General features: G+C 39.6%; 1 protein-coding gene across 5 annotated transcripts in view; it reads left to right on the top strand.

The window, feature by feature from the left end:
* The first annotated feature begins 16,524 nt into the window (after positions 1-16,524).
* MYOM1 (myomesin 1) overlaps positions 16,525-23,567 on the top strand; it is an 81,148-nt gene continuing 74,105 nt past the window's right edge. For all 5 annotated transcript variants that reach the window (XM_054058779.1, XM_009568007.2, XM_054058777.1 and 2 more), the window contains exons 1-2: positions 16,525-16,660; positions 20,162-20,648. In XM_054058779.1, coding sequence (XP_053914754.1) covers positions 20,224-20,648 — 425 coding nt within the window. In that variant the 5' untranslated portion in view covers positions 16,525-16,660; positions 20,162-20,223. The remainder of the gene's footprint in view (positions 16,661-20,161; positions 20,649-23,567) is intronic.

Raw genomic sequence — 23,567 nt, 5'->3', positions numbered from 1 at the left:
GAAGCTGTGAAAAGCCATATTGAAAGCCTTGGAGCAATCCTGGTAGGCAATGTCTACCACTCACCCCACATCAACTGAGCTGGTCACTTTGTCATAGAAGGCGACCAGGTTTGTCAGGCATGATTTGCCCTTGGTGAACTCGTGGTGGCTTTTCCCAAACAAATTTGACTTGCGACAGCCCCTAGGAGGATTCATTCCATAACTTTCCCAGGGACTGAAGTAAGACTGATGGGCCTATAATTTCCTGGATCTTCCTTTGAGCCTTTCTTGTAGATGGTGGTGACATTAGCCTTCTTCCAGTCTTCTGGGACACCTCCTGATCTCCACAACTTCTCAAAGATTACAGAAAGCAGCCTCACAATGATGTTAACCAGCTCTCTTAACAACACCCTCAGGTGGATAATGTCCACTTCACTTACCTGTGGGTGGGTTATGCAGGTTGTGCAGTAACTGCACAAACCTGATGTGGGTGCTGTGTGAGCAGATTGGGTTCAGGAACAGCACAGTCACGTTCCAGTGGCATTCACTGGGTGGACTCCCAGCCCTCCCTGATTGGCAGCTGAGACATCCCTGCTCTCAGTAGTTGCATTCCTTCATTCGTTAAGCACCTATTGTAATCTTTATCCTGTAATTTTTATATGGCTTGTACTAGAGCATTACTTTTTTCCAGGTTATTTCTTTCCCTGACCACTGTGGATGTTGACTGTCGTACACTTCTGGTGCAATAACTCTTATGCTTGAGCCTTGCTCCTGGAGGAAGATGTCTTTTTAATTTGCAGGAGCAATCTTCTACCTTTCCGTGCTGTCCTTACAAAGCCTGGGATAGAGAGGCTCCATCCACACCTGAGCAGCGTGCCCGTCCGGGCTCCGAGTCCATCCTCCCAGCAGCTCCCTTCTCACCCCAGTGCCTCCTTTCGGGCTCCGAGGATGATTTTCTCACCTTGGTTTCTAATTCTGACCCGGAGCTGGGCTCGTGGCTCCCGTACCGGCTGCCACCAGCGAGGGGAGCTCCTCGTTTGGGTAGGAACCTGGAGACAGGCGAGGTTTGGTGGTGCCACAGACACGAGAGGACACGGTAAAATGATGTTAAGCCGATTTGGGGCTAAATCCTGCTGTGGCCTGGAAAAGGAAGGGGCAAAACTGTATGAGTGCTGCGGGAGCCCCGGAGTAACACTTGGAGTGCTTCTGCGTTCCTCAAATGCCTGTAGCGAGCCTCCACCTGCCTCTACACAGAGAAATCACTAAACAGTTTACGCAGTGGGATTCTGCCTTGCTGTAGGAGCCCCTCTGTACTCTTCAGTGCTGTTAATTGCTTCTACCCAATCAGCAGAAAAGTAAAGAAATGTCTCCAAGCACGGGTTGCTTCAGCTTTCCCGAGAGCTTGGTTTATCATAGCTGTTAAAGCTCTGTGAAGCCTGACATCACAGTTTCACCTCTGATGAAACTCTGAGCGATCTGGTTTCAGTACAGGCTGGGAATCAGAGCATTTGTTTTATGAAAAGCTCAAATATTTCTTTTTCTGGGATGGAAAGCATTTTGTTTCACGGTATCGTGACCAAAGTTACAAATTAAATAGTAGGTACAACATCATAGTAATCAACACCACCTATGGTAAATATGTTTGGTGCTTGTATAACAAGATTAGTCGCATTGTTTTCAGCAGAGGTACCTGTGTGAGCATGATGAGCTGGAGCTGACCTACCGCTCGAAGGAGGTTTGCAAATCTTCCTTTGAATCTGGATTGAATTTACAGTAGGCCAGAAGGAAATTTTGAATAAATCTGGGTTGCATAAAATACCCAAGTGCTTGGCAAGTGTATGAAAACGAATATTCTAGGGTAGGCTAAGAGCTGGAAAAAATGAGATTTGGGGTCAGATTCATTCAAACCTGAAAGCCAATGGAAAGCTCATATTTTATGAACCCTTTTGAGGGAGAACTGATGAAATGAGCACACAGACAGCAGCGACCAAACAAACAAACATGGCAAATTAAACTCAGCTTCTGTCTTGAGCCATGCTTCTTCCGAGTCCAAGTCTACCTGGATAGCTCACAAGAACATGTTAATTTTGATGTTAGGATTAAGAACATGTTTTCTCCCTTGTGCAGCATAGGAAAAGTAATAAGGACTCCATGAACACCAAGAAAAATTTATGAAATACATAGACGCTTTTAAAATAAAATATTTTCAAGTTTTCCTATATTTAGGCCTATCCCCCTCAACATTATCTGGATGATCTTCTTGCACCTGGGACTCCACTGGCTCCTTGTTGCCAGCTATGGAAGAAAATATGATTTTTACTGTTGATGAGCTGGGAAGACATCTCAAAAGCCCTTGTTTAGAGAGCTGGCTTTGTGCTTTTTAAAAGGAAATCTCACTTTAAAAAAACAAAGTATTAAGCCTCTGGCCATTTCATGGATGAAAGCAGCCTTGAGACTACAAACCAGGCAATAAGGTGAAATGACATGTGTAACTTGACTCAACTTCTCCAACTGAAAGTGGGGATCAGGGAAAGCATAATCATTTTCCAAAGGCTCCACCCAAAACTGTAATCTGACTCGTGGCCCTGGAGTGATAATAGTCAACAGCAGCTGATCGCAAATGGTAAGGGGAATTGAAAAAGCTATTTTGCAGTCCCTCTAGATACTCCTATTTTAAAGACAGTATTCTTGGGAGCTTCTCATATTGCAGAATAGCTGCTGACAGACTATGCTCCCCAAACACCGTACCCCAAAAAGGCTTCTTTGGAGTATCTGACATGTAATGAAATCCCTTTTTTTCCCCCCTTTTCATGCCCTTGTACTGATTTCAAGGAAAAGGGAAGCTCCCATGTTTCTAACTGGAAGTTTTTAAGCCTTTGCCTGGCCCTTTTCTCACCAGATTGCACTTACCTAGCCCTCACTGTTTTTTCTGGAGCATCTGCCAGGGAACACAGCACTTTAGCTTCCTTGTTGCAGGTTGGGTTTCCCACTGGTTCTGCACCCTGCTGTGGAGGTACCCTCTTATTAGGGCAAGCAGCGTGTGCACAAGACCAGGCACGGCTCTCTTGAGCACTGCAGGCAAGCAGACTTGTTCTCCTCTTGTTCCCTTCTTCATTAGCAACCCAGCAGCAAAAAGAATTAAGTGCTGCACCAGGAATTTCTGGAGCTCAGCTGTTATTAACCCTCTAGCAATCATTACACAGCTGCACTTGGTCATGAGTCCCTGCTGGTGTTAGCAAAGCAAAGGCACGTATTCCCTCTATATTTACTCTGCAGCTAGTATAACAGTCCCTAGAGAGCTGTAACAAAAGAGTAAAATTTTATGCAAATGCAAGAAGGTAAACAGAAAATCAGCCCTGCATCAGGAAGCCGCTAAGACCTTTTGCAGGGCTGTTCTAAGACATGCCCTGCACTTACAGCTGGGGGTAGAGAATTCGGATGTCTGCTTGCAATTGCTGTTGGAGCAGCAGACTCCCTTCCTTTCTGAAACCCCATTCTGAAACCCAAACGCAGGACTTTTTTGTTGATGGGAAATGTAAAATACTGTGGTACACTTAATAAGTTAACATTTTTCTGTAGGCAAAATCCAAGAAATCTGAAAAATCTTCATTGTGGTTTTGATTTTAATGACACTTTCAGACCTGCAGAAGTAATGACGAATACATGCATTAGAAATATCAAGTTGTCTTTGAATGGCTTGATTAAAACTGTTTTTTCATCATATATAGGTAAGTAAAAGAAAATACTAGCAAAAATCTTTAAGAATAATGTGTTTCTGGCCCCAAAATATTGCCATCTCCCCATGTGGATTAATTGCAAAGGTTTTTCCCCAAATCCCAATGGAGTCTGAAACATTCAAGAAGTTCAGTCTTTACAAGTTCAGTAACCTAAAACTTTAATTCATAAAGCCACAGAATGTGAAAGTATGCTTGAACTATTCAGTTTGAGCTGTCCCTTGTAGCTAGCTTTAATTTTCTTTGGCTTTTGGCCAGAGCTAATGTAATGTTTAAATAAATCTCTTTTGTAAGAGCAAATACAGTAACTTGTGGCTAAATTTCAAAGAACTGCCAGGAGGTGATAAATGGTCAACAGATGGGCTCAAATTTGGACCATCTCATAGAAAATAAGGCACATCAAGTGGACAAATGCTTCCACTCTGTTTTGGCATGTGACTATAAATAGTAAATGAAGATACACCCTATATTTTCTGCTGTGCACTTTAAGTCATTGGGTTGGCATCATTTTTATAACACAGTCAATCATATGAACTCCGGATTCAACACTCTTCTAACTTTCTCTAATAACTTTAAGTGTTGTGGGTCCATATCATTGTTCTAATTATTCCTATATCCATATTCCTATTCTAATTATTCTGTTGTCTGTAAGAGTGTTTCTAATTAATCCAAAGACTATGTATATAGAGATAGTAATTCTAGGGGCTATCTTCTTTCCACTGTTTTTCTCATGATAGATACAAAGATTAGGAATCATATCCTTAGGGGTCAGCAGTGTAGTGGGCCATGCAGAGCAGCGTCTCTTGTGATAAAGACATTATGTTGGAATTATGTTAGCAGGCATTTGAAAATAATCTACAGTACATGCCTATCCATAAGGAATATCCTCTGTGTGTAGTTCTCTGAATTACTGATCTAGCTTGTTTTAATATATAGAGAGAATGAGTTCTGGAAGAACTATTATTATATTATAAGAAGTTCAAAAGCAGAAAGTACCTAGGCAAAAGAGGCTTTTCTGCCCCATTGCCAGCTCCCTACCAGCAATACTGAGATCGAGTAGTAAAGGTATATGCAGCCAAGGATTTTTATAATACACTTACCAGAACAGTTCAGAGACTCATAGAAAGGGAAAAATCAGATAGGACCAGGGGCAATGGCTATAAATTGGAGAGGGGCACATTTACACTAGACGTAAGGAATTTCTTCACAATGAGAGTGGTGAGGCACTGGCATGGGTTGCCCAGGGAAGCTGTGGATGCCCCATCCCTGGAGGTGTTCCAGGCCAAGCTGAATGGGGCCCTGGGCAGCCTGGTCTGGTGGGAGGTGTCCCTGTCCATGGCAGGGGAGTTGGAATTAGATGATCTCTAACGTCCCTTCCAACACAAACTATTCTACGATTCTGTGATTCTATGATTCTATTATTCTATGATTCTATGATGATTCTATGATTCTATGATTCTGTGATTCTGTGATTCTATGATATAAGGACACCAGGATGAAAGACATTCCGTGACAAAAATGCAGAATTTTTAATGCCAGATCCGACACAGGTTTCAAATGGCTGCCAAGCTGCCCGTGTAGTCCATTTACTAGGTGAGTAGGAGAAACACAAGCAAAGCAAAGCAGTTCACCAGCCTTTCAGTTGTTGCAGAGAATTAGATTGCAACATCTTCCTTAATGTTTGCAAATTTGACTTAGATGACAGGAGGTTGAAATGCATTTCCAGTGCTATGTTCTCCAGCCAGTCTTGCACATATTTGGCTCTTACATCGTATGTCCTTGTTGCCTTCCACCTCCATGAGTAGACTGAAAAGGCAAAGATCACAGTGTAGAAAAAGCAGGGAAAGGATAACTAACCCCCCTGTGCCCAAATGCCACTGGCGCCATTCCTTGTTACTGTGTTTAGATTTGTCATCCCTACATCTGCCTGCTCAGTTTGTGATAATGGTGAATGGAGTTCCCCATGAACTCCACTGTTCTTAAGACCACTGTTATTAAAAATTAAGCGTATATGCAGATCGCTCAGTGAGTGCTGTTCACAAAGTCCCTGAGTGCTGTTTCTTAAACAGCAATACACTAATGTATAGTCTTTCTTCCCTGAAGTATTTTGGGATTTTTTATAGGTATCTTTCCCAGGCAATTGCTTCTCCTAGGTAAAATTACTTGTATTCAAAGATCAATTTGATATTGCAATCTTGTTTTAAGAACTTGTGCTGAGAAGGGACTGAGTGAGTTGTAGAGTTGGTGTCTGTTTGCTTATTACTTTAATGTTGTTTTCAGTGAAATAATATTATGGTTGTATCTAACACTTGGAAAGAAAAACTAGAAAACAAATAAGGCATTGCTGCGTTTGCTAGAGGCAGAGAGTATCAATATTGCTTTCAGCAGATTTCAGTGGTCTATGCAAATAACTATGTTGTTGATTAGCTAGTCTGAGCTTACATTCAGAATACTGATCTATTAATTACACACATAATTTGGAGATGCAGTGCTCTGAAGAATAATGTTATTCAGCAATTTCAGCGAGCAGATTCAAATTTAAAATGCCTAGTGCTGCCACAGCTCTGTGTTCTCACAGCTTGCAATATCTATACAACTCAGTGCTTTCAGTGTCAAAGATGAATACCCTCGTTGTTGTTCAGCATCAAGTTAATCTTCCTTCATATGGGTCAATAAACTCCTGAAACCGCTTCACCTTCTGCGGATTAGTAAATACATCTTTCACAACCAATGGAAAGACGATTTCCTTCTTCTCATGTCTGCATCCTTTATATGGACATGCAGCTGAAGACCTAACCACATTTCTGAACACCATATGGTTGTTATTATTAAATGTTTATGACTGTGAGCCCTCGTGACAGTCTAGCAGTGACTAAACCTTCCTGCAGCTCTAAACCTTCCTGAAGCTAGGTCCAGAGTTTTTCCAGACGTCATGGTTTGCTTTCTTAGGAAAAAAACTGCTTTTTGGCTGTAGCAGCCAACTGATAGTAGGGAAACCTGTTCTCCTGAGAGGCTTTCACCAGATGCATGCTTTCAGATGCTCCCAGCACAATGACTTGAGTTCTGCCACTGATTTTCCAGGGTAGGGCAAAGCTTGGAAAGCATGAGATAGGGCCATAGCATCAGAGATGTAAAACTGGGCAGTTAGATTGCTATGTAAAGAAATATTTTAAATCTTCTTTAGAGCCTGTCATTGTCAAAAGTCAGTCCTTGGGTTGCAGGAGAGAGAGCTCTGCAACCACAGGTAGACACTGGGAACTTGTTCAATGGAGCAAAATTGCTTTGCTTTGTGCCATTGATAAACTACTTGATGCTAACAGATGTTAACCAGTAACAAGAATAGTAAAATACAGAACTACTTGAACTGCAGAGGTTTTTAAAATGGTTCTGTCATCAGACCTCCAAACAGTCTTGTTATTTGTTGTTCTGCAGCTTTCAGAGTGCTGGCAATCCTGTGAGATTATCTGGAGGAGCTCAAACACCAGACTGTAGAGCCAGAAACTTGTCACACTTCTTTAAAAAAAGCCAAAAAAGAATCCAGCTATGATTCTAGAGGGGAACCTCCAAATTTATGAGCATCTATGGATTATGCTTTGCTCTCTCAGCAGTCAGAATGATCAAGAACTACGTCAGGTTGTGGAGAGAGGTTGTGCAGTCTGCGTTGCTGGAGGTTTTTCAAGACTCTATTAAACAAAGCTGTGGGTGATCTCACAGCTGATGCTTCTTTGGGCTAGAGGTTCAACAACAGTCCTCCCAAGTCCCTTCTGACCTGAATTATTTTGTGACTCTCTGATTCTCCTTGTAGATCTAAACTCAGAAGTGCTTTACTATATGTTCATAGTAAACTTATTACTAGAAATTATTAGTTGGACTAGCGGTATGGTACTCTAAGATGGAAAAAGATATGGAAATTTCCACAAACAAAAATCTAAGTAGACAGAAATGATGGACACTTGTCCTCTATTATTGTCCTCAATCCTATATTATGAAAATATATGGCCAGTTTCTTAAGTCCTTCACTTGTACATAGGCTTAATTTTTTTCCAAGGGAGATTTTCTCTACTTAAGATCAAACTTTATTTTCTTGGCAATTGAATGTTTTTCCATGGACATAAATACAATCCAATAAAAGTGAAAACCACTCTTTAATTTTACTTGAGACGTGCAAACCAATCAGAGTAACTTAAAAGGCTGGTCTTCTACTGCCACATACAATTCAGGCTCATTGGAGACAAGTATGATTGAAAACCACAACTGAAGTAGTGCTAGATTTAGAAATTCTGCTGGTGGTACATTGTTTTAAATAGTAATTCCCTCTAGCATAAGGAAAATTTAGAAATCAGTGTTCCATGCAGTTAAGAAATACTAAGATCCTGTGAAGTGCAAAATGCTTAGGGGAAAGAGAGGAAAAAGAGAAGAAAATAAAGGAAGAAGACAGAAAAACAAGATAAAAAGTTCTATAAAAGAGATGAAATATGAAGTGGTGATGCTTACAGACTGGGAAAATTTCCCAGATTCCTCTGGTCTGGTAAAGGGAGCAGGACCAAATTACCAAGCTGGCCAGCAAAATGGGGGTGTTTTGCCACAGTCATTGGATGAGTTTATTTTCGTAGACGTCAGAGAAGAATGGGAAGTTGATCACATTCTTGAGATTAATTTTCTTAATCTGGTGCTGAGAACGTTTTTGTCTCAGCCTACCAGCAACACTTGGCAGATCAGTAAGTGACACTTACTCATCTGTGAGGGCCTTCAGCAGGATTTCTCCAGCTCAGGTTTACTTAAGCAAAGCCAGTGGCTACAAGAACAGGACCCACAGCCATGGAGCAAATCAGTTTTTCTTGTGCAAACCATTATATTGCTGCTAGGTTTCTGCATTAAATTATTTTTTGTCTGTTAGACTGATCTTTGATGCTTTTGAATAGAAGACTTTTCAAAATAAAAAAATATTTTAAGTAAATTTCATTTATATTTGCAGTATTCCTGCCTAGTTTCAAATACGGCAAGAATATAATTCTCTATGGGCCGACATTCAGAAATTCTTTATTTAAAAATGAATAAAATAGGTAAAAAAAAACCCCAGACATTCTTTCAAATGGAAAGAGGTCCAATTTAAAACATGCAGGGAATTCTGGTTTAGCTGAGATGGCCATGACATGTAGTACATATAAAAGTTTTGACAGAAGAAAATAAGAACTGATGAAAAATCCAGGCTCATAAATAAATGGTAAATGAAGCAATATTTAAAATATAAACCAACTAGAATATGTGAGATACAGTATCTTAAATCTAAAACGGCGATTTTTGTGTAAGCACATCAGCACGTGGAAGATTTTTGATGAATGATTTCACATGGGAAGCTTGAATCTCCAGCTCCCACAGCTCTGCTGTGATTTATGCCAAGCAATAGTAATCATCAGAGTTAGAAAGAAAAAAGAGCAAGAGAATGTTTCTCTGTAATGATTTGCATATTCTGAATAAATGTGTATTACTCGTGCCTGTCAAATTTACAAGCACATAAAAAGTAGCTTCCACACAGAGACTGAGTAGTGACAAAGCATGGAAGAGACTCACAGTAGTTGGTGTGAAACTGTACAAAGGTTTTTAATAGATTTTTAGCTCAGTTGGACAATGGTTTGTTTTCAGCATCCGTTTACAATGACAGAATCACTAAACAAAAAATACTGTAGTTAAGAAGCTGGGTGTGCATAATGTGCCAGGCTGTACACTCAACAGTTCTACAGCCTGTGCTTTACACAACGGTCCATATGTCACTTGTTTCTGCCATATGATGTCATATCTTACTCAGCCTTTTAAGACCTTATTTAAGGTTTCAGAAGTTGAGCTCCTGGGATACCATTTACCTGTTTGACAGCATGTAGAATGCTGAATTTATGTTTTTAATACTTACTTTATATATTTCTGAGACCAAATAAGGCATGCCAAATAGTATGGTTTAATATTTTGCCTCAAATTGTGAGGACCAACATCAGCATGCAGAAAGGTGAAAGCGTGGAGATTAAAAGTAAACAAGAACACAGGATTTAAGAATAGCACAAGAAAAAGAGAGAGGAGCAGGTGATCAGTGTGCATCCACATCCAAGTAGTGTGGACACACTGTATACTAGAAGAAGTGGTAGGAAGTATAGATGTGTCATCAGACACAGTGACAGAATTAAAGCTGTATAAGCAGAGCATTGACTAACTAGCACTCTTTGTGTAAGGTAAGTAATTTTCTTTTTTGTTGTTTTCGTTAGAAGGCAAGGCTTTTTTGTTGTGTGCAGTTGTGATATGCCTTCTGTGGTTTTAATAGAGCCTTGAAGACCTCAAGTTCTTGCACTGAAAAAATGATGATTTGTCCACACAGCCATCATATAAAGACATATGTGAGAGAGCAAACTAACTAGTTCATTTGAGCTAGCTGTATACCTGCAGCAGTGCTGCCATCAGGGCTGACTGAAAAATTCACCGCAAACAAACGAGCTCAATAAAGAGTGGATGATAAGGTCCTATGCTGAACTTCGTATCGCCAGAGCTATGCCATCACTGATGCTGGATTTAGCTACACAAATCTAGCATGAATAAATCTATACTTTGTGATAGCTGTTATCAGGAAAAAAAAGATGTTCTGCTTTTCAAGCCAGCTGCTTGTGCAGTCAGAGTAAGATATTTTAATAGCTAAAATTCACCCCTTACTTCATCCTCCTCTGTTCTTGAGGTTGCTTTTGGTACCTACTCTTCCCCCACCTACAGTCACGGAGATTTCTTTCTCTGGCAGTGAACCTGCAGTCCCTTTTCCTCCAGAGTCATGGCAGCCAGTGAGGTTAGGGCACATCGGTTGGTGCATGCCTGCCACTCAACATTGCTGCAGCACGGTGGAAATAGCAAAAAGAAGTGTAAGTGACACATCTAGAGGTAATTATTTTTCACTGGTGGCATACACAAGCACAGCATTTTGGAGGATCATTTCTGAAATTTAGTATGACTAAGTGACCTGGAAAAGATGAGTTTGCTAGAGTAGGATTCACATTTTACCACCGCTGTTATTTAACTTCACAGTGAGTTACGAGGCCTGCTTCGAGTATAAAGATGCTGGATTGTGAATCTCAGTCCTTAGAAAGGAGGCAGTGCTCCTCTGCTTCTTTCCAGTCGCTGTGGGGGAAGACTGCTGCCACCTTGCTGTTATGTCCTGCTGAAGATTTCAGAGGAAAAGGCACCGGGGTGCTAACAGGACATTGACATCTTCTGGGAGAAAGCCAGGAACAAGCTGTAGTGAGAAAAAGACAGATGGGAACTACTAACTTTTGACAGCTTATAAAGTAACCAAATCCAAATTGATTTTCAGAGAGTCAGTAAAGGTTGAGTTCCCATCTGTAGGACTAGCGTTATCCTGAATTTTGAAGTTTTAGTATAAGCAGCTATTGCAAATCATATTTATTTTTAAATAAGGGACTTTGTTAAACTATCACAACTTCTCCTATAAGTCACATGAGTTATAAGAGCCTAAAATAACCGGTAAATAACAAATGTTAAGCTGAAACATCCTCTTGGAAAAGATATTGCAAACTTGTCCATTTCTTGCATCTTTTCCTGGACTATCTAGTACTGACGACCATTAGTCAGGAAACTGGACTGATTTTGCCCTGCAAATTCATACGTTCTCCAGTCTTTGAAGTGTTTTATTTTAGCTGATGCTGGTCCCTTTTGTTGAGTCTCCAAAGCTGAACTTGCTCAGAAACACAGGAAGCTTGTCCTACAGAATGGATGGAGAAACAAAGAGTACCAGCCCATCACATAAAAATCAGAACTGATCCATTTCAGAGTTAAATATACTGCTGTCCTCATGGAATAAGGCTGTACAGCAGCCTAAAGCGACCAGCTATAGGAGATGTTTTAAGTGACTGGAAAAAAAATATTCAAATAATTTAATTAACTCTCTAAATATTTATAAAAAGTCCCAGTGGGTTTAGCAGTTGTCTGAAAATCACTTGCTGCTGCATTTTATGCTGCTGATGTTTGGACTACTTCATACCACACATGGCAAATAATCAATAGAATTGTGACTTCACCCATCAGATCCTTCCCAGTTCTTTCTTTTCTTCAATGTACCTCCTTCTCTTCTTCAAATAGTAAGCTCCAGTCTGTTTTCCCTTTTGGCTTCACCAAGTCATTTTGCATTATGTCTGGAATAGTTTTTAATTCATAATTGATGCTTTAAATTTGATGGCTCTGTGTTGAATGAAACAATCGATTTTTAAATTTCTGATGTAAATTTTCCTCAAAACTTTGCATGGGTTAATTACTGTATTGGAAATAAATTCCAAGTGTGATAGCTAAAAGAATTTTTTTTCCTATTAAGACATTGCCACTGTTCTTTCCTCTAATGGAAAAATGTGATTGATTCAGAAGTATTTCATCAATCAATGTGACAACAATGAAAATGAGTTATATTGTGTACTGAGTGGTAAATTTGTGTTAGCTATGCCTGAATGATTGTGGTAATGTTTATTGTAATACCCGAGGCAATTGCTTTATTTCAGTAGTGGCTTAAATCCGAGTGAGATTATATCTACAGTTTATTTTCTTTGCAATGAAATAGTGCAGTTAAACAGACTTTAGATAACAGGAAAAGGGAAAACAATCAATATAAAGTCACCATTTAAGAGTTTGGGCTTCCCGGGAGCATGGGAGTTGCCCATAGGGTCCATCAGGGTCCCAGCAGCCAGGGCCTGTCCCACCACCCCAGCCAGGAGCAGGGCAGCCAGGAGGACCTGGGTAGCCCCAGCCCTGGGTATCAGGCACCTCTATTTGGCCAATACCCTGGCCAAACTATTTAACTCATATTTTTAAGTGTATTATCTGCTTCTAAAAGCTGCATAACTAAATGGCAAGAGCTCATATATTATACCTCAGTCGAGTTTTCTGGCTTTGGGTTATCTGTGGTTGTAGTGACTCTTCGGTCCTTTAGCAGTCATGTGTCAAGGTGTTCTGGCCAGTCTTACTAAAATGCAAAACTAGATAGAGTGAGGGTAACAGAAATCTTCTGTCATTATTGTTATAAAGGTACTGAAGGATCTATGATGTTTAGGAAAGACTGACGGATACAGTATGGGACAACATTTGACAACCATCTGTTTTGGTATGTAATTTAAAATGACAAAAGATACGACAGATTAAAAAAAAAACATATAGAATCATAGACTAGTTTGGGTTAGAAGGGACCTTAAAGATCATCTAGTTCCACCCCCATGGCAGGGACATCTCCCACCAGAACCAGGCTGCCCAAGGTCCCATCCAACCTGGCCTTGAACGCCTCCAGAGATGGGGCATCCACAACTTCCCTGGGCAACCTGTGCCAGTGCCTCACCACTCTCACAGTGAAGAAATTCTTCCTTATGCCTAGTCTAAATCTGCCCCTCTCCAGATTATACTCATTGCCCCTAGTCTTATCACTACAAGCCTTTGTAAACAGTCTCTCCACAGATTTCTTGTAGCCCTCTTCAGGTACTGGAAAGTTGCTTTAAGATCTCCTCAGAGCCTTCTCTTCTCCAGGCTGAACAACTCAGCCTGTTCTGGTAAAGGAGGTGCTACAGCCATCTGATCATATTTGTAGCCCTCCTCTGGACCCGTTCCATCAGTTCCATATCCTTCATGCATCGAGGATTCCAGAACTGGACACAGTATTCCAGATGAGGTCTCACAAGAGAGGAACAGAGGGGCAGAATCACCTCCCTCACTCTGCTGGCCATGCTTCTTTTGATGCAGCCCAGGATACGGTTGGCCTCGGCTGCAAATGCACATTGCCGGCTCATGTCGAGCTTCTCATCCACCAGCACCCACAAGTCCTTCTCTGCAGGGCTGCTCTGAATCACTTCATCCCCCATCCTGTATTGAAAATGAGGATTGCCCCGACCCAGCTGTAGGACCATGCACTTGGCCTGGTTGAACCTCATGAGGTTCACACAGACCCACTTCTCCAGCCTGTCCAGGTCTCTCTAGATGACATCCTGTCCTTCCGGTGTGGCAACTGCACCACTCAGCTTGGTGTAATCCTCAAACTTGCTGAGAATGCACTCAATCTCACTGTCAATATAATTGATAAAGATATTAAACAGCACCGGTCCCGGTACAGACCCCTGAGGGACACCACTTGTCACAGGTCTCCATCTGGACTTTGAGCCATTGACCACTGCTCTCTGAATACGACCACCCAACCAGTTTCTTATCCACCAGATAGTGGATAGGGCACTTAAAGAAATGATAAGAATTTTCTGTTGGAATGTCTGTGGGAGTCTCCTATAGGCTCTCAGGGTGAGGTTTTAATATGAACAGAAACCTTCAGAATGTTATGAAGGAAAATAAATTCTGCCAGCAATGAATTTGTTATGGGACACTTTCAGCTCTAAAGAGACACTGCAGAATAAATGGTACCATTAATGGTAAGGCAAACATTTCTGTATCACAAAAAAATCCATCTAGGCACCGAAGTGATTTTTTTTCTGGAGAAAAATATCTTTTTTGGGAATCCAGTCAGAAAATTGGATCTAAGATTGAAAATACATTCTGGAAGATGACACATATATTGAAAAACTCTGTCCGCCAAGAAATGTTTTGTTATTTTATTTAGGATTCTACTCTAGTGAAAGAGATGGACTTGGATGCCTTGGAATTTGATTAATACATGCAGCTACAGGATGCTGTTCCTCTCAAATCTTCAATGGCCAAATACTCTAGTAAGCTATTTTTTCCACTGTGTCAGGTTCTAAGTTAATCTTCCAGCTTTCCATTCAGAAAACAAACCAGTTTCTGGCACTATGTAATTCTAATTAGAAGGAGACAGAACTAACACTTATGAGGAATCTCTCTCACAGAACCAATGTGACTAAACATACACGCATACACAGCGCTTCATGGATTTTCTGACTTACAGGTCTCCAAGCGGTTTGAAACATGTACTTTGATATTTAAATTGGAGTGAAGTGCTTTAAAATTAGCTGTGGATATTATCTCCTTTTAAAGCCAGACGAAATTTAAGTGCTAAAATAATAAAAGAACCCAAAATATTTTGCTGTCACACTCTGTCTCCATTTTAATCACAGAATAAACAGAGGCAGCTCAGAATTTGAAAACTGTATTAGACTTGATAGTGCCATTATACCCGCAAAACCACTAAAAATGTTGTTTAGATTTTTATATCCCACCTATGATCTATACAAATTTTATTGCAATGAGAGCAGAGAAACAAGATGTTTAATTGTTTAATTCTTTACATCTCTCTGAATTTCTAAAAACCGATTTGCACGTCATTAAGTCATTTAAGGTGTCAGTGCAAATGGCCCATGGTGAAGGAGTTGATTGGGAGTCTGTAATAGAATCCAGGAGTCCGTCCACTGAATCCTCTAATTTCTTTAATTAAAATGCATATGATAGTCTATATTCTATAGCTCAAGGGCGCTGCCATTGGCACAGAATTCTGGAGGAAAGAAAAGGTTATATCAGGTTTCTTACTTTTTGTTCTTTCTGTTGCAGATTTGGCCAGTTTTCTGAGCCAAGATACAATTTCTATGACCGTACAACCTTTTGCTGTCTGTACTTTCTGTGCTCGGGAGCAAAGACCAACAGCCCATATGGTTAACGGAGCCGAGCAGCTCCTGTTGTGGGAGGTGGTGTAGCATCAGGCAGGAGGTAGTGGGACCCCAGGGAATAACTAGGTAGTGTAGAGAACAAAGAGATTTCAGGTGGAATCACAGCAACGTGGTGAAAAACAAGATACTGATGAACCTTTGTACAGAAAAGCCTGTGACCTGCTGGCCTCATCCAGGCCTTCTGCTGGTGGTTCAGCCTGTGAGTGGAAAGATCTCAGCACAGGAGGAAGATCTGCAACCTTCTCAGTTGTGTGGCATGGTTGGTGTTGTGAAAAGTGACTATAGTGGAACTGAGAGGGTTAATATTTCTGTCAATGCAAATACACAAAATAAAGTAGACTAATCACTTCTATTGACAGTTAAATAAATGTACAGTGCAGAGCAGAATCTGTATTTACAATTAAGTCACAGTGTGTTCCACATATTGGACCTCAGATGACAGAAATTGTTCTGATATAATATTCAGCTGCAGTGATTGTATGTTTCTATGCCAAAATGCTGTGACCAAAATGAAAGAAGCCCATTTAATTATCCTTAGTGGTAATACTGTTTAATTTAGAAACAGAAAGTTGGATCTTAGAGCTGCATTGTTTGTATCTACTTAGGTGCCTCATGAGGTCATGTTCTTAATTTAGTGTTTTATCTTAAAGAGGATGATAAGAAAGTAACACTTTGTCAAATGAACAAAGAAAGTACAGTTTTATTGAATTGTAACACATTGTATGGCTTTATCGAATTCTGATGCTAACTACTTCTCTAGAATGTCTGTCATTAAGCTGAAATATCTACATTACACGGACTGTGGCTTGGCATTTAGAAAAGAGAAGAGAACTCATAAAATATTCATATTCTTGTACCATAGCAAAGGTCAATACAGTGACTGATGTTTCCTGCTTTCTTGTTCATGACACAATACATTTTTTCTTTCTTAAATCTAATTTAACTGAAATAATTTTGAATTCAAATGCTGGTTTGATATGGAATTTATTGAAGATACTTAAAAGGGAGAACTCTCAGCTTGAAGCTGCTGTCACCATGTCTTTGCACAGAGATAGCACAGAGTATCAGTATCTGTCTCTGTCCCTCTTCAATGCTATATTTATCATCCCCCTGGCCATAAAAGGTCTGGACTGGGGCTCTGACATTCCACTGACTGCAGGCATTATTTTTATTCTGGACCCTGAAGTCCAGTCTTCACCCCTCGTCCTGACTACCTCTTTCTTTGCTGGCTTCATCATTGCTGTATTTTTCTGCTATTCATCTGCTTGAGAGCTATTCCATTTGCTGCTGTTCATTTGCGCCCTGGTAAGTGTTCCTTTATGACATAAGATTTTATGTGTTCAGTTATTTTTAATCTGAATCTATAACGCCGAGTTGATGGTAGCTTCCTTTATTCCTCTCAGCTCAACAGTTATTTGAGGGACTTGTGAACGTGAACCGAAGACATGTAAGAGTTCAGCTGTGAAACAGAGCAAAGTAGTGCAAGGGTTCACTTATTATCAACTCAAATATCCTTGCATATCGTCACAGTACTCTCAAATTACTATGGGCTACTAAAATACAGATGGAATTTGATGTGTAACCTCCTTTGGGCCTAGAGAATGTGTAAATAATCTAAATATTTTCTCATTGCATAGGATTTCTTGTGATTTGTAAACCCATTGACTGAGCTGAAGGAAATGTTATCCTTTTTCCCTGCTTACAAGAGTTTTTGGGTTTTGTTTCATTAATTTCACTGATTGATCTTTAAAGGATCACACAGACTGCTAAACAGCACAGGAGGTAATGCCAGTAAAATTACTTTCTTTAATATGCTGTTATGACCTTTGAACAAGTACAGAACTGTCTGTCTCGTCAATTATCATCTGGAAAGTTCAGTTCAACAGCTGTTAACACATAGCTCAAAAACGCTCATATTCATTTAACTATGGCCACTAATATTTTTAGGCCAAGTGCTGCAGTTATGAAGTACTACACAGATCTGGAGAGGGAGTCTTGCTCTCACACTGAAGGGGGCTGATTAGTGGACCCAAACTATGAAGGTGGAGGTAACATGAATTCTCTAATTCTTAAGAGATGAGAGTCAATCCAGTAATCAGACAGTGCTCCAGATAGGAGCAAAATCCTCCCATGGTTCAGAGTTTCTTGTCATCTCTGTTAGTGTCAGACTAGTATATCTGATCAAACTAGTGTAACTAACTGATCCTGACTAGTAAGCAGTGCTTGATGTTTCAGAGGAAATATAGATCATAACTCATAGTGTGAAAAAATACTTGTGAAAGGAATTTCCTCTTACACGACATGAGTCAGAGTTGGCCTTTGATTTCAGCCAGGAGAGCTGACTCTGTGCTCAGCTCCTGCCTTACTGCCTTACTTTGTACTGCTATCATAGACTCTTTCTCTTACTCCTGAGCATACCTTTTTGGAAGAAAAAAGTTGCTTTTATACTTTTTAAGCTGAGTTTAAGCCCACTTCTTGTCCTTTTGCTCTGCTAAGATGTAAATGAAATGTCTCATTTAACTTCTCCTTGATGGGCAACACATGAGTGCTTAATACTTTTGGATCACTTTTGTTACTTTGAAGGTTGTGGGAATCCCTGAGCAACAGCAATAAATAGCTGCTAGCCTTGTTGCTTTTGTATCCTTGATGAAGCTACCAATGCTGCAAATAAGGCTATTGAATATGGAGATAACTGTAGTCATCTACAGAAGGAAAACAGGATATTCTCATGTTCTTCCCCCTTCAGTGTGTCAAACAAGACTCATCTGTACTCCTTAACTTCGCTCAGCAGAAATCACAATGGCTTGCAAACCGCATACCTAGCTCTGAAGAGTTGGGAGAGAAAGCAATGGAGAAAAATGGGGAAGAGATCTTCTGAAACTAGGAAAATGAAAAGGAACTACTTACTAATGGAAGCCAACAAAGTGAAATAAATAACAATGCAAAATATTGATAAGTATTAGAAACAAGGACACTAGACAGAATAGTTGCATTCTTTGGACTTAGATAAAAAAAACACATGGCAGGATAAACAAGGGAATTAAAGATGGACATCAGATTTTGCCAGGGAGAACAAAAGGCCAACGCTCTTTGCCATTCCTCCCTCTTCCTCCAGTGAAAATGAAATAAATGGATGAACTGATCTCCTTGAACTTAGTTTCACTGTGGTCAAGATAGCAGCAATTTCTTATACATACTTAGAGACTTCTGAATGACCTTAGTTTCTTGTTGACTTTCTACAAACAAGTGATCTGCTCTGTTATCACACAAAGAGTAGTTCCTTGAGACAGCCCTGAAATACAAGAAAAGTGAAACTCAGGGTTTTTTTTCACAATTTGCCTTAGTATGGGTGAGTCCCTGAGCAGTTACCAAAAAGAATAGTTTGCAATTTGTTGATTCACTATCAGAACTAAATACTAATGAAAACATCAAGAACTGAAGTCTTGGTAGCATAAAGACCAGGAGAAAAATAATCTTGATTTTCATGAAATCATGATTATGCTCCAGCTCTGTATTATGCTCCAGCTCTTGTATTTCATATCAAAACACCAGATAAGTAGTTTCACTAACATGAATAAAAACAGAAGCAGAACAAGTCTTTTTTTTGTTGTGATTGATATTAAAACACCCAAGCAAGCACCTGTCACCATTGTTTTTTCAATCAACTTTAAACTTTTCTAAACATTCCCCCGTTGTAGTTCATTTCCATTCATAATCATACACCTCCTTCAGGGACAATCCTAGCCATGTTGTAAGCCTAATAATCAATGATAAGAGAAGGAAAGTTTATCATGAGAGATTCATAAAGGCAAATTTATATGTCCGAGAAGAAAATATCACTTTTAGTAACAGCAAAATAAACAAATAACAAAATAAAGATTGGATTGGCAGCTGGAAAAAAAACGAGGGGAAATCCTTTCTGCACTCAACCCTCATCCCATTTTGAGAGGGGAACTACCTCTCATCTGATCAAATTTCTTACTACGATCAACTGCAAGGCAATCTATTTATGACTGTGCAAAGGAAAACTTAGATAAGGCTATCATCTGGAGGAAGTTTCTTAATGATATTGAACATGAAATTCTAGGTTTAAAAAAAGGGTCATTCTCACCAAGGAGCATGATATTACTTTACTCATTGCACACAGATTTGTATCCCTGATGAAACTGCGAAAGTATGATAAGCCACTTTAAGTAGCTCTCTGGTATCACATACAAAATAATCTATGTAATGAATGTTTACAGAGAAAAATGGCATCCTCTCAGTATTAATGCTTTTAATACACTGTTAAAACATTGAATGGACTATTACTTTCAATCTGAAAATTGGATTACAAAAATGAATGAAATGTTAATACATTTTTATTTCAGCTTATATAACATCGTTGGAATTGCTCATGCCTATTTAAAATAATTGATTACTTTATTTTTTATTTTGAAATTTAACAAAAACATTTACACTAACTCTGAAGAAGCTGAGCACGTAGAATTTCACTAGTTTGCAGTAATGAGTGGAGAGGTTGAGCAAGTAAAACTTGAATAGTTTGCAGTAACAGGGAGACCAACTACAAATGAACAGACACAATACTGTAAGGTTTTCTGCTCATGATGAATGACATGAGCATCTTGAAAGTTAAATACAAGTCTTAAAGTCTAAAACACATCATAAAGGATAACACTAAATTAATTGCACTTCATTTTTGAAGTTTAGGTTCTGTGTTAGTTTGTATGAGGTTATGTATTGTTTGCGTGCTAACATAGAACTCTCTTTGACAATGGTCCTTACATTTCTTCTCTTCTTTTTCAGACTATTCTGTTTATTTACGTTCAGAAACGTGTAGTAAAAAACAAAATTAGAAGACATCCACGATGTCTTTACCTTTCTACCAAAGACACCATGAGCACTATGACCGTGCATACCGCCATAAAGCACTGCAATCCACTGTAAGCCAGTACCAAAAGGAAGCAAAGAGCAGATCTGCTGTCTATGCGCAAGGATCTACAGCTTATGCTAGGAGGTCTGCAGCCTATCGCCATGCATCTGCAGCAGACTTCAGCCTTGAATCTTCAGCAGCATACAGTCATGGCTCCTCAGCATATGACCTGGATTCAACAGCCTACAGCTATGGATCTACAGCCTATGATCACTCTGCTGCACAGAGTAAAAGATCTGCTGCCTACAGCCTTGATTCTGAATCCCTCAGCAAGAGGTCAGCTGCCTACAGCCATGGATCTGAATCCATCAACAAGCTGGCTGCAGCCTACAGGCTGGGATCTGAAACCTACAGTCTTGGGTAAGAAAATCTGTCTTTGAAACAGTATTCCAAGATAAAAATGTCCAACCCATCTCCCATTGAAATCAATGGCAAAACTCTCCTCTTCTTCTACAGAAATGGGCTCTGTAACTTGGTGTTAACGTCGTGTTTTGCTTTGGCTTTGACAGTGGGAGTGACAGTGATCAGCATAGTTTGTTGGCCTAACTTATGTATAATAGCATAAGAACAGCACTGACCATGCTGACTTGCCAGAATGATGGCAAATACAATTCACATTCATGCTCTGAAGTGGTTAGGCATGAGTCGCCTCTCCTCCCAAGTTCTTTAATCATGTTAGCGCAGTTGAAACAAATATGCAGCACTGAGGTAACTTTTGGGTTGATGGTGGCTCTTATCTGGCCAGGTTGGACCAATGAAAGACCTTAGGGCTATAGATACAAGTTTGAGCTGACATGTCCATATATCATTAAACAATTCTTCTTTGGCCTAATAAACACCTTCTTTTTTCTGCTGAGTGGTTCAAGAAATTGAGATTTTCACACTGTGTATTACTTGAAGTGTACTGTTTCCAAAGCAGGAATACCCTGACGTGTTCATTTTATATTAGAAGAGCAGCTATGCTTATCTGCCATGAATTTAGTTTAATTAAGATAATAAATACTGCTCAATAATTACATTAGCAGAGTATTTTCGATATCGTAGCTTCACATTATTTAAATATATATCTCAGAAACTTAGACAAATTAGAGGACTATTAAAGTAAGATTAGAGCAGCTGTTAGCACTAGAGGAAACGATCAACAAAACATAGCCCAAAACTTCTGCTTTCGGATATATTAGTATAAAATTTAGAGCATTATTAGCAGAACTGATCAAAACTTGTCCGTAAGAAAATTTAAATTTTGAAAATTGAATATTCTCCAAGGATTGTGGATAAAGACAGATCTTTGGCAAAACCACTGAGGGAAAGATACCTATGCCGCAGTAAACAACACCTTGCAATTACAGCCTTCATTTGGCTTTCAGGAAGCTCAGGGTCAAGTCTCTGTTCGCCAGAGTTTGTTTAGGAATTTGAACCTCAGGCTGTTAGAGCCCAGATGAATGACCTGACTACTTGACTATCTTGGGCTCGGTAATATCCAGTCTTTGCTGTTGAAACAATTTCACTTGTGCAAATCATTAACCACCAAGTGGAGCAGCAAGAAGATAATTTATAATCTGCTGATGAAGGGAAAGATACTGAGGAGAAGCTGGAACTGAGGATTTTGTTTCCAGAGAGAGTTGTGTAGAGGAAGATATTACAGTTTCTGTAGCAATGCAGCTGTGCCTACAACTGTAGCTGAACCCTAACCCAAAGTGTCCTTCTCATAGAAAACAGTCCCATAAGAAATGGGAATGTTACTTGAAGTTGCAAAATGTGATTGTAAAAAAACCTGCTTCCAAGACCCAGTTGCAAACACTTCAGTGACTCTGGGTTGTCAGATGATTTTCTTCTGAAACCTGTATGTTCACACCAAGAACTTTAATGTCAGCAAAGTAATATTAAAGGAAATGGAACTGCTTAATTGGCAGAGAACTTAAGACATTTCCAGGTTGCCCAGGACTTTGTTTGAGATCATAGCTTTTGGGTTAAAATAGTATGTTTGGTGATACTTCCAAGCTAGCGGGTAGTACAAGCGTTGCCAACATATTGATATACTATCCTGGTAAGCAGAAATAAGAATGTCTCAGCTGTAACTTCTTTTTTTTTCTGTGATTCTACCCTTGTGTTTGAGGTTTGAGAAACTCAGTGCTGCTATGCAAGACTAGGACTCAGGAGAGTAGAGCTGTATCATTTAAATCTCTCTTGCACGAAACTTAACTAATGCATGAGAGAATACGGTTCTGAATAATAATCTCAATATTTAAGCTAATTTTATGATCAATATGGAATCTATATTAATATTTATTTGGGTTTTGCAGCCCATCTTGCTGCAATTTGCAAGAGGTTAAATAGAACAAATAATGCAACTATATGCAACTAAATGTAGTGTCAATTTAAAGCAACCCAAGTTTGTACTATCTTCCCCAGATAGCTCAAAACACTTTAAGGGATAATGTGGAGACAAAAAGTGTTGCTAAAATAAATTGGCTCTGAATTGAAATGCTGTGTCTAAATGGCCTAGAACAGTGGTGGTTGCTTGACACCTAAATGGACACACAGATACAAATTCAGAGAAAATTCTTCAGCTAACAATTGATTATTGTATATAATTGGATTTTAATACCAAATATACATTTATGTATAACAATTATAGTTTTGTGGATAAACGCCATTAAGTCCAACAGGAAAAGTATACTATTCAAATACGGAGTTTTATTCAGTTTGCTTCCTATTTTTATCTAAAATAGCTTCTGATAATCTTTAACTTGCAAAATTTATGTCTCATCCCTTTCTGTAGCCATCTTACAGAACAGATTGTTCATAAAGCAACAGCATTGACATGCAGTTAGTGCTATGTGAGGAATTTATCAAGGGAAAACAGTGCAGAAGGACTAGGGACTAGGTAACCCGCAAGACCTTGACCTGAACCTAATTCTCCAACGTTGAAGCCTGACTTGGGTGGAAAACATGCCCAGAATGTTTAAAGACATTTTAAAGGACGTGCAGCTTGCTTTTCTTGAGAACAAGAAAGTGAGCTGTCCCTTCCCCACATTTCCAGTCTTCTTCACATCATGACAGCTTGAAGAAGTAAAAGGAGAGAAATGAAAACTGGCAGAACAAAGAAGCTTGTAGCTTTGATGGTTACAGTTTGCCAAAGCTGCAAAACCCTGGCCTCCTAAAGGGAAGTGCATCTTACTGCGTGAAAGTTACCACTTCACACCTAGCCCTCCCTACCACCTCTACCCAAATGCTTCTTCTTTGCCCTCCTCAGACCCAGGAGAAGTAGGGTGTGCT

Source organism: Cuculus canorus, chromosome 2, assembly GCF_017976375.1.
Source record: "Cuculus canorus isolate bCucCan1 chromosome 2, bCucCan1.pri, whole genome shotgun sequence".
In the NCBI taxonomy this organism is placed as follows: Eukaryota; Metazoa; Chordata; class Aves; order Cuculiformes; family Cuculidae; genus Cuculus; species Cuculus canorus.
The sequence above is the reverse complement of the archived record's forward strand: the minus strand, read 5'-3'. Positions and strand labels throughout refer to the sequence as shown.